This window comes from Halichoerus grypus, chromosome 8 (assembly GCF_964656455.1).
Source record: "Halichoerus grypus chromosome 8, mHalGry1.hap1.1, whole genome shotgun sequence".
Classification (NCBI taxonomy): Eukaryota; Metazoa; Chordata; class Mammalia; order Carnivora; family Phocidae; genus Halichoerus; species Halichoerus grypus.
Genome location: NC_135719.1, coordinates 122705349 through 122717398, shown reverse-complemented (window position 1 = coordinate 122717398; position 12050 = coordinate 122705349). Strand labels below are relative to the sequence as shown.

Genomic DNA, 12050 nt, shown 5'->3' with positions numbered 1-12050 from the left:
AAAAACGTGCTGGTCTCAGGGAATGACGGTGTTGTTACGGAAAACCCACACATGGATAATGAAGAGGCAACTAATTAGAAAGTGCTCTGCAAATATTAAATTATAAGCAGAGAAGCCAAATTAGGAATTCTCTAAGGACATGTGAACAGAGAGTAAAAAAGGTTATTAGCATTCTGAGAGGGACAGAAACTTTGAAGAATCATCTTTCAGTGTTAATGGAGCCTCATGAAAACATTGGTTGCAAGGAGGGTCAATGTGTTACTGGGTGGTCTTTCAAATAAGAAAACCTCAAGCAATAATACCAAAGCATTTTAAAAGAGCGTTTAAAATGAATTTTATTGTTTGAATTTTACAAGTAGTCTTTAAAGGCTTCAAACAAGAATTCTGTTGCAAAACTCTAATAAATAGCTTGCCCCAAGTCCCCAAACAAATGAAAGACAAAATAAAAACTAAACTCAGAAGGATAAGCAAGACTTCAGAATGCTTGGATGTTAGCGATATTTCTCGTTTACAAAGAGATATCAGGCAATGTAACAATCTCCTTCATACAAGTCAAAGAGAGAAAGAGACAGACAATTGAGATCTTTACAAAGCACTCCGAAATCTTCCTATTTCCATGGTGGAAATGTCACCCGAAAAAAAAATTCCATGGAAAAATCACAATCATGAATAAAACCGTAAAAGTCTGGTGGAGGGGGTGGGAGGAGAAGAGAGAAAATCCATCCTGTTTCTTTCAGGGATGGAGGAAGGAGTTGAGATTACTTGGGGCAGGGAGCTTCCGAGCAGATGACATCGCAGAACGTTCCCTACGTCAGAGTTGCCACTGAAGGGACACAGGCGTCAGCTTCGTGACATTTTATGAAGGCAAGAAACAAGGCCACCAGGGGCTCCCCGCGTCCCTTAACACTGGTGGGCCCAGTGTGTCCGTCTGCAGGACTGGGGGCCTTGGGACGATGGCCAGAGGCCCAGAGCAGCTGCATCACTAGACAGGAAAAATAGCACATCAGTCATTTCTGCAGCAGAAGCCTCTGGCTGGCCACAAGGATTCAGAAAATGCCGTGCTAAAATTGCACACTGGGACATGCAGGTTTCGAAAGCCCATTCTACGATCACAGTCGTTGCTCCTAACAAGCAAGTACTAAACAATTTCACATTCACTTTCCCTAGTTATAAATACTGGTCCAGTCTTGCTTTGGAGAGGATTAATTAATATGGCCATTTTGAGTAAGCTAAAAATACAATTTTGCCACATTTTCATCTTTACACATCTCAAACAAAAGCTATACTTTTGACCAAAATACATACAAGTAAGATTTTACTCTGGAGGAATTCTGAAACCAATTAATGTTTGGAGCCAGGAAGCTGTAGAGAGGCTGATTCCAGTGTGGTGGGACTCACTTAAACCAGACAGAAAGGGTTCTAGCTCTGAGGAGCGCACCTGGGACCATCTCTGGGGAGAGGAAGCGGGGAGTGCAGGTGGTGGAGTGACGTCACAGTGCAGGAGAGGAAAGGGGCATCGCCCGAGGCCCTGGCTCTGTCTCTGGGCCACTGACTTGCAGGTAGTAACCCCGACCCCGCTATCCTCGGGAAGATAGGGATGCTAGCTCATGCACATGTCATTCAAGGGAGGTAGGCATTTTCTCCAAGCACCTCCCTCCCCAGGCATTTTAGGAACTAAGGTAAGGAAAGCCCCCTCCCCAAATAAACCATTTGCAAAAACTTTATTTTCCTAGGAGCAATGACATGGGTCAGGATAAGGAGGGAAAGCTTGGGTTACCTGAAATCGATAAGAGCTCATGGAAATAGAGGCAGATGGGCCAGGGCGGCCTAGGCCCACTTTCTTCTTTAAATACGTAACAGATAAAGATATTGTGCAAAAAAATAAAGACATTCACATTTTAGCAGTTAAACTTTTATTTTACTTTTTAAAATTTTTATTTACTTTTTTGTTTTTCTTTTCTACAAAAGGCAGATAATGATTGTTGATCTGCAATAATTGTGTTGTGCACTTCCCGAGAGGGGCCGGAGTGGGAAGCGAGGGCGGGTCGGCTGAGAAGGCTTTCCGGGGCATGGCCGAAGGAGCGCCAAACCGCAGCGGAGAGCCCCCCACCCCCTCCCGGGGCTCCCCTCGCCGGCCGGCCCTAGCTCATGTCTATGGTATTGAAGACCCATTCCGTGAACTTCTTCAGCTTGTCCGAGGCATTCTGGGACTCCTCCTGCAGCCTCAGGTTGTCCTCCCGGAGGTGCTGGACTTCCGCCTGCAGGTGGGCTTTGTCTTCCTTTTCCTGGGAGGCAGGGCAGAGGAGGAAAGGGCTGGGACCCAGCAGCCGGAGGGGTGGCTAGGGAGCCGGTGTCCCCTTCACCCATTTCTGTTCTTCATCCTAAACCTCTGTATCTGTGGCCTGACACTGGGCATTCGGATACTCAGGCCAGAGGCTCAGTAAGGTTTATTTTGGAATGCAAAGACATTAACGTGTACTTTAATGTCTTCAATAAGGGCTGTCTTAACTTTCGGACTGTTGTTTGGGTGGCTGCCGTCTTAATATAGTCAAAGCCACTAAGAAACAAAACAACATTCAGTTCTCTTGCTGTGAAAGCCCAAATGACAGTGAAGATGGGTGGGTCTGGGCTACTGGCCCATTAGACAAGGGGCGGGGAGGCCCAGAGAGGGCTCCGAGGGGCTGGCTGGGGTTCAACAACTTTTCCGCACCCTCGACAAGGCCTGCTCGCACGGTGTGTGTCGGTGGGAACTGAGCTCCAAGCAGCTCGTGGAGCATGTGTCCCGAGGAAACAGGGACAATGCCCCCATGTTATTCCACTAACAGGGCATCTGTTCAAGGGCAGTTTGCACAGACCAGGCACTCTGCTTTGAGAATATGTGTTTACCTTCTTCAAATCTTCCCGGAGCATCTTCAGCATCCCTTCCAGCTGGTCCACTTTAGAAGCCAGAGTGGGGGAGGAATCTTTACTGCTGGGGACAAGAAACAAAAGACGGTGTTGGCAGAAGCCTCCACGGCTGGGTCTGTTTGTTTGGCATTTTTAATGAGGCCGCTGTATTTGTAAAATAGTTTTTTAATGTCAAACTACTCAGTACGGTGACCCAATGTGCATGTTCACTCTAAAAAGGAAAATGGTAATTTTAACAAAAGGTAACGCAAGGGTGAACGGCAGCCAATCAGTAGCTTCCTCTGTTAAAGATGCCGGCTCTTCACGACAAAAGAATACAGGACAGTAAGTGAAACTGGTCTCTTTGGCAGCAGGAGAGGTACTTTCTGGCAGGCCCAAGTGTCAAGCCGTGCAGGGTTTCCTATTCTCTTTAGTGGCTGTGAGCAGAAGAGAGCCCCTCCTCTGTGTGCAGAGGGGCTGAGGTCAGCCCTACCCTGGGGCGGCCAGCAGAGGGTAGGTCTCTGGTTCCCCAGAAAACAGTCTGTGGTTACTCATCCAGTTGCAGCTAAGTTATCATGCTCCCATCTTGAAAGCTTGTCTAAATATCTTAAGATATTTTTAAAAAAATAAGACCTGTTTCAAAAGCTTGTCAGTCCAACCTTAATGTCTCTTTTGCTATTATGTTCTGCATAATAAAACTAGGCCCCCACTGTTCCTTCTCCCGCTTTATGTAAGTGCTAGTAATGCCATATGCTAGCAGAGAACCAAAAAGCCCCCAGAGAGCTAGCAGAGGAGAAGGCCAGCCAACTGGCTGGACAGAAGACCCTCGTCAGTTGTTCTTCATCCAACTCCTGTCTACCTGAATTCAAGCTGCAGAACGTTTCCAAGTGAGCTCTAGCCGGATACACCACCTCAGAGTCCCACAACCAACAAGCTAAAGCCTTCCACTGGGAGAACATGCAGGTGCCTCTTTCCAGAGGTCAAAAAGGGAAGACACAGATAGGCTGAAGTTTTGGAATCCTGGAATAAAAGGCGGTCTTTCCTTGGGCTGTGTTGATGTCTTCTGCTGATTCTAGATCTACGAGCCCAAAGGGCAAAACTCGCAGTGGCACGAGTAGCTCCAGGCTGTAAATAAATGAAATGATAAGGATCTCCAAACTTTTAAGATGGGATGCCCAATAAAAACTCTTAGCAGCCTATCTTGACTTCTGAAGGTTTTCAAAGTGAATTACATGCCTGTGTATGCTTTAATTTTTAAAAACACATTTAACTCCACTTGTTCACTGAACAAAGAAAACTGCCAACCATCACCCTCATCTTAGGATTCTGTAAGGATTTAAGAACTAGCTGCTGAATAATCCTTTCTGAGGAAAATGGACTTGTTCACTCAAGACTTCTGGTGGGAGGGCCCATTCTAAGAAGGTACATTTTGGGTTCACTGCACCCTTGACTCTACGTTTTTTTTTTTTTTTAAAGTTCTCAATAGCCAAACTAACTGCCACTCTCCCTCCCAAGATGTCTCAGTGATCAGAGTGAATGCAGCACCTGTCCCTTATACTCATGACAAACCACCCACCACTCTTCTGCTTTCTCTGTGAAGAGCATTTCCTTGCAGACTTGCTCGGCCAAGTCTTCAGGAACAAGTCCCACAGGCTATTTGAACAACCTAGGCTAACCTCACTTTTCCTACTGTTGTCTGTTTCCTAGATACCTGGATTCTTAACCATCCTCAAAAGGTTTTAAAAGGAGAGATTTCAAGTTGAGGAAATTATTCTGCATCAGGGGTACATGTATACCACAGCGGCCTGTGGGAAGCTTTCCTATATAGTAACAGGACGCATCTACCCAGCATCCTCACCACGTGAAACGGGAAAATGGAAATCCGCCTCTGCTCAGTTCAACAAAAGTCAAAATCCCTGCTCTTAACTCCTAAGGAAACCCTCTGGGCCTCAGTTATTGCTCGCCTTTCATTTTCTCTCGAATCTTACCTCTTCTGGTGACCCGGATCTAAGGTCGATCTGAAGCAGCATGTTGGGAGCTGCTAAGATGTGGGCACATTTACAAGTATGACCAACTGACAGCAAGGGGCAGAAACTCCAAAACCAGGCTCAAGGACATCAGACAAATGATTTTTCTCACCTTACGTGATCAGCCCTGAGAGCATAAATGTATTACGGCTTTAAATAATAATGAATATTCATGATTATGACTAAGTCATCAAGAACAGTTTAATTATGTTTACAGGATTGAGTTACAAAGCATTCTAAAATGTGAAGAGTCTGGCACTGCGGTGATGAGCTTCAGTCAGCTAATCCATGCGGCCGCCATCTCTTCCCCACACCTGCTGTCACGAGTGGAGGGGACACATGGTGCAGGGTGCTGACCTCCCTACTGGGTGACCAACCTGCTGTAGGACTTCATCTGGGCCAGAGCCTGCTCCTCAAGCTGGTCACCGTTGGATGCAGCACTCAAGGGCTGGTGGCTTTCATCACTAGCAGCAAAGAAGGAGGCTCTTTGGACTGGAAGGGAGAGGAGAAGCCATTCAGTATTTTGGAAAAACATCCGGGCCCGGTCTATCAAAGGTCAACAACCGGCCTACACTGACGGTCAAATCCAATCAACGTGTGAGGATGCATCAGGACCCTTATCTCCTGACCCGTGTAGGAAAAAATTACTGTTTCAGCTCTAAGAGGATAGTAGCGTTTAAGATCCCTTTTGAAAACACTTGTGAATCAGTTGTAGTCTTCTTTTTCTTACTCATCAAAGTAGCATTCTATGGAATGTTTCCCCGGAAACAGGCACTGTGCCAAATTTCCAGACCAAGGCTTTTTCCACTCAGTGATGATAGAAAATGCCCTTGTAGAAGTATGTTTTCCACAAGATTCCTGGCTACCTTGGTGGGTTTTAGCCAAAGTCCAACCATATGTGCTTCAAAATATACCCAACTTAAAACTTGAGCGAAGAAAACAAAATCAAATTTTCGAAACCTCTCATTAAAAACACAAAACTAGTACCGTATCATATAAAGGAGCGTGACCAACAAGCTGAAATTTAAAATCGTCTGTACTGGGGAATTGCCACCAGCTAACATGGGGATGCCCTGTGGGCTACTCCGCTGTCGGCTAATCAAGTTCTCCTGAAAATCGTAGCTTGGACAGAATACCCACTTTCAATTCTTCAAACATGAGAGAAAAAAAACAAACACAAAAAAACTAACTCAACCTTAAACCACTCATTTGCTATCATTGTTTTATAAAGAACATTTTAGCACCGAAGAATTTGGAATGATGACCACAGAGGGAAGTCTATTCACAAAAGGCATTTGACAACCTCAGGTCCACATACGCGGATAGCATTACATCGAGTTTCTTCTATTCCAGCACGCCAGCATAAGGGCCTGCAGTGAAGCAAGCAAACACATGGTGGGTTGGCACAGGAACAACGTGGACAGAAAACGTGCTACCAGAGTCGGGAGAGGTGAGTGAGCAGCACAAAGAGGATACCCAACAGTTGTCAAACCTGGGGCAGGGCCAAGTGGGACAAGCATCCCTAACAGATCCAACGGTGCACTTCACAGTGAGGTCCTCATGATGGGGTCTCAAAGACTCTCTCTGGATAGGTGTTCTTTTCAATCAGGTGACAGCTGAGATTCCCCCACTCCCTGCCCTTCCCACATGTGGGGAGGGGAGACATCCATGCTATGAATTCCTATGCAGAGGAAACGTCAGGCCCCATCGGATTAAATCATACAGCATGTGGCCCTACTGAGTGCTCGGTAACGGTTCAGCCAACTGGTTTCCAGCTGCATGGGCTCCACCCTGTGTGGTCCGTGTGTTCAAAGCAGCAGAGCGGCACCCCCCAGCCCTGCCGGTCCTGCCCGTCCTGCTCACATCGTCCGTGGACTCACCCTCATAGGCCTTGGCAGCATCCACCAAGTTGGACCAATCTAAATCCGCAGCAGCGTCGGGCAGGGGCATCAGGCCGGGGTCGGGCATGGGAGACCTTCGGGTCTCCTGGACGTCCGTGAGGGAGCTGTCTGAGGCCGAGAACTCTCCTGCAAGAGAGGAGAGGTAAGATCCTTCTCATGCCCACAGGAGAACCGCTTGAGATCTTACCCAAGCAGTTGTTATCTGGAATCCATATCTAGTCCAGCAGACCATCAGGGGCTATTCTGAAGCTGACATGAACTAGGATTTGGCTTCCTCCAGGCTTAACTCACTTTTTAATCATCCTCCACCGTCTCACTTCTAGTAGTGTGGAGACACAGAAAAGTTAGTTTTGCATGGAGACAACACGTCTGCTTCTCTGGGAGCTGTCTGTCTATAGGGGGGCCCAGGGCAGCTCTCACGTCTTGCTTTTTGTTTTTGTTTTTTTTCCCAGAGTCAAGGATCCAGGCTAGGACAACGAGGCCTGTTTCAACAGACAGCTGGATTTTGAAGCCAGACCGGAGAAGCTTGTTGATCCCTGTTCTAGGGGATAATAAGGCTTATTCTCACTGGACTGGGCCCTGGGATCTGAGCCACCTGCTGTGGACTCCCTGTCCCTGGGGGATGGCCCACTGGTTTCCACAGCTGGATGTGTCTGCAGGCTGATGTGGGAACCAAAGCAGACTGTAGGAGAGTGCTCAATTACCCGAATGGAGTTACTACAGGAAGGTGATTTTAGGATTGGTGTTGGCATTCTTCTCCTTCCCAAGGACAGAAGAAGCAACTCTTGGGATCACTTTTGGATCACAGCAGTCCAAGAGCCTGAGCTTCTTCTAAGGTGACAATTTTAAAAACACAAACATGAAGCCATCATAACGACGAGCCTTTGCTCGGCCTGGGGCAGAAAGGAGTGGGCGCAGGGGGCCGCTCTGCCATTGGAGGGCACGCTGCTACCGCTCAAGTTCACGCAGGCAGAGAAGAGAGTGGGAAGGCTGCTGGGCTCATGACACGTAGATGCTCTCAACAGGGCAGAAGCTGGGGCAGGGACAAGGGCAGAGTGTGCGACTCCAGGAGAAGGGCCACCCTCAGAATGGGACTATAACACTAAAAACCCATGCCACCACAAGCTCAAATCTCAGTTAAAATCACTGAGTGACTCCAGAAACACCTGTTTACAAGGAGTTAAAAAGTTTCCCCAAGGATGATAGCCTGGGAAACCAGAGTATATTTAGTGCTTGTTTTCCCTTTCAAATGACATAAAGAACTGCTGTGAAGTACAGCTGCTAGTTATTAATGTGCTTAAATTAGCAAGATGATGAGTAAATGGAAATCAACAAATACTGCCAGATATTAAATGCTCTGATCTATTTAAACATGCTCCCACCAAGGGTAAGTAGGTGGAACAGACAATTCTGTGTGTCACTCACAACCCTCCTGCCCTTTTTTATCTCTGGCACCCAAATTTCCATATGTACAAAAGAAGTCACTCCTCCCCGTTGCCCAGTGACAGTGGATGAAACAAGGCCAGGGCTGAGGGATCAGCCCAGTAAGGGTTGCTCCGTGTAGGACATGGGGTCACCGTGCTGCCTGACTTCCAGGAGAGCAAGAAGAGGGGATGGGAGGGGGGTCACAGAGGGCAGCCCATTCCCTCCCTTCTGCAGCTGGACAGTGACCAGGTTGCTCTCTTAGAATGGAAACCTCTAGAAGACAGGGTCTACTCTGACGGGACACATGCAGACATGCCTTTACGAAGGGTTTATTGCTGCAGGAGCAATGGAACTCAGGGGAGAGTGGCCCCAGTGTGGAGACAGAAGGGGAGAAAAGATTAGGGCCTATTTGGTCACTACCAGGAAGTTTTCTTCTAGAGTCTAGATGGTAAAAAGTGGTCATTTCACATGTTCACTCTGGAGGGTGCCCTCGTGGAGAAAAGAGAAGCCAGAGTCCAGCTGTAGTCAGATGGGGGAGAGGGGGTAGTGAGAAGCTGGCATGCTCCCGGGTGATGCCTGCCATTGGGGAGAAGGGGAGCAGTGAGCAGGACAGAGGTGGTGGACGGACATGCACAAGAGTGGGTTGAGAGCTCATGTGTGATGCGGGGAGAAAGCAAATGAGGCAAGCAGGAGAGTCAAAGAAAATATGTTTCCAGAGAAGCAGCAGAAAGGATAAGAAACATGGGTATGAATGGAGGCAGAATGCCCGGAAGGAGAAAGGGCAGATGGGAGACAAAGTTATAGCACATGTCTAATGAACAAGCAGGACCCCAGGTTCCATAGCGGATGTCTGCTGGGCTGGGTCACAGTGGGGTCGGGTGGGTGTAGAACCCTGGAATGGAGGTGGATAGAGAGAGGAGAAAGGAAAAGAACGAATGTAAACCCACAGTCCCAGAATATGGCCTTTCATAAAACTGGGACCTAGTTTGGTTACAGAGCAAACAAGGCATTTATGAACCAAAGGCAAGAACACGGAGGTGCCTGGCATCAATACGCCTTTCCCTAAACTAATACTTGCTTGTTCACTGAATGAATGAATGAGTCGACAAATGACTGGCTGACACCACGGTCTAGGAAAGACAGAACAATGGCAAGTCTGGGCTCTTACAGCGGCTGGAAGGAGCCAATGGATACAAGTCTCCAAAAAATAATTTAATGTTAGCCAAATGCGCCCAATCACAGTAGCAGATAGGATTTTTGGTAAAAATATCATCTCCAAACTACACCTTTGTACTGAAATTCAGCAGGTCTTGGGTAAGGTCTGGAAATTGTATTTTTAGCAAGCATGCCAGGAGAGGGTTGTTATATGTACCTGGTGCCCCAGTATTTATGGTTGTCACCCAAGGGATGCCCCTGGACCATATGGCTCTGGCGGCCGGGGGGGGGGGGGCCTCCATTCCTGAGTCCCATGGGACTTTAAAAATTGGAGGGACAATTCTTGACAGGCTACCACATGTAGGGCACTGAACAGAACGCAGACCGAAACAAACTCCAGTCTTCTGTGAAAGAGGCTTATTTGCTTATTCCAGAGCTTTGGCCTAGGGCAGGCTTCAGGTTTGGCACACAAGTAGGGGCCCATGGTGGTGCTCATGGGGCATGGAGGCCAGGTGCATGCTATCTTTGTGCTTGCCCTCTGCCTTCCTCTGGCTCACTGTTATCTCTCAGAAAGGAACTTATACACTCACTTAGTACTCTGGTTTTTAGGACTGCCACCCAGGGGATATGTTGAGATCACCTGGCACTGGTGGCCAGTGGGGCTTACAGTTGTGGGCCCATAGGACTGTATATATTTGCATACTTTAAGAGCTGCCGCCAGAGGGTCCGGCTTACAATCAGCCTAAATCTAGGCGCTGACTGAGATCCTCCCTTTTGGGACACTGGTCTTGGCACACCCCCAACTACTGGGATCTATTAAAAATGAAATAGGCTGTTTGGACCATCACAAAGGTTTGAGAGACAAGAAAGAACTAGGGCAGGGTTGAATGATAAAGGTTCATCTCCAAAACAAGGCTACTCCTTCAAGACTGGGAGAGTTGACTATCTTACAGAACAACACAAGGAGTCCAGAAAAAAGAGGAAATAGAGGAATATGTAATGAACAAAGAACAAGATAAAACCACAAAAAAATCCTTAGTGAAAAGGAGTTAAGTAATCTGCCTGACAGAGTTCAAGGTAACGGACATAAAGATGCTCGCTGAACTTGGGAGACGAATGAACATAGTGAGAACTTCAACAAAAAGAAAATATAAGGAAATGTCAAATAGAAGTCACAGTGCCAAAGAATATAATAACTGAACTGAAAAATATACTAGAGGAGTTCAACAGCAGATTAGATGAAGCAGAAGAAAGGATCGGTGAATTCAAAGACAAGGCAATGGAACTCATCCAATCAGAACAGCAAAAAGAAAAAAAGAATGAAAAGGAGTGAAAATAGCTTAAGGGACCTATAGGACAATATCAAGCAGACCAACATTTGCATTATTTATAGGGGTCCCAGAAGAAGAGAGAGAAAACTTCACTAACCTAGAGAAGGAAACACACATCCAGATCCAGGAAGACCAGAGTTCCAGATAAAGTGAATGTAAAAAGACCCACACCAAGACATATTATAATTAGTCTCCAAAGTTAGACAAGAAGAACATCTTAAAAGCAGCAAGAGAAAAACAACTTGGTATGTACAAATGAATCCCCAATAAGACTTTTCAACAGGAACTTTCCAGGCCAGAAGGGAGTGGCTAAAAGAAAAAAACTGCCAACTAAGAATCCTCTACCCAACAAAGTTGTCCTCTAGAATTGAAGGTGAGATAAAGACTTTTCCAGACAAACAAAGCTGAAGGAGGGGCTCCTGGGTGGCTCAGTCGGTTAAGCGTCTGACTCTTGATTTCGGCTCAGGTCATGATCTCAGGGTCCTGGGATTGAGCCCTGTGTTTGGCTCCCCACTCAGCAGGGAGTCTGCTTGTCTCCCTCTCTCTCTGCCTCTCCCCCTGCTTATGCTCTCTCTCTGTCTCTCTCTAAAATAAATGAATTTTTTAAAACAAAATCTAAAAGAGTTCAACACAACTAGACTGGCCTTACCGGAAATGTTAAAGGGACTTCTTTAAGCTGAAAAGAAGGAGTGCTAATTAGTAAAAAGAAAACATAAAAATATCAATCTTACTGGAAAAGGTAAGCACATAGTGCAGGCAGTAGTAAATTAATGACTTACAAGGCTAGTAAGAAGGTTAAAAGACAAAAATAATAAAAATAATTGTCTTACAGTTGGCCCTTGAGCAACACAGGTTTGAACTGCATGGGTCCACTCTATGTGGATTTTTTCCTATAAATATTTTGGAAACATTTTTGAAGATTTGCAACAATTTCAAAAACTTGCAGACAAACTACACAGCTTAGAAATTAAAAAAAAAAAAAGATGTCATGAATGCCAAAAATATATACATATCTATTATAAAAAGTTAAAACTTTCTAAAACTCACACATACCGTACATGGCACCACTCACAGTTGAGAGAAGTGTGAACAAAGATGCAGTATTACATCATAATTGCCCAAAATTAACTACGGTACATACTGTGTACTACTGTAATAATTTCGTAGCCACCTCCTGAGACTACTGCAATGAGGCTTAGTGTTCAAAGTATCCACTTAAAATGCATGTGAGGCTAATCATCTTCACACGAGCAGTTCTTCTCTCCAGTAAATTGGGTATCCGGTAAAAACTGGTCTCCATTCTCACGTACTTTTTCACTGTGTTT

General features: G+C 46.1%; 1 protein-coding gene across 18 annotated transcripts in view; it reads right to left on the bottom strand.

The window, feature by feature from the left end:
• Window positions 1–318: 318 nt before the first annotated feature.
• SIPA1L1 (signal induced proliferation associated 1 like 1) overlaps window positions 319–12050 on the bottom strand; it is a 366695-nt gene continuing 354963 nt past the window's right edge. For 15 of the 18 annotated variants that reach the window (XM_078053858.1, XM_078053861.1, XM_078053859.1 and 12 more), the window contains 4 exons: window positions 6794–6940; window positions 5291–5405; window positions 2887–2971; window positions 319–2285 (listed from right to left, as the gene is read on the bottom strand). In XM_078053858.1, coding sequence (XP_077909984.1) covers window positions 2142–2285; window positions 2887–2971; window positions 5291–5405; window positions 6794–6940 — 491 coding nt within the window. In that variant the 3' untranslated portion in view covers window positions 319–2141. Of the gene's footprint in view, window positions 2286–2886; window positions 2972–2992; window positions 4012–5290; window positions 5406–6793; window positions 6941–12050 lie in introns of those variants that run through there. The other 3 variants (XM_078053867.1, XM_078053869.1, XM_078053870.1) reach the window with 2 other exon arrangements.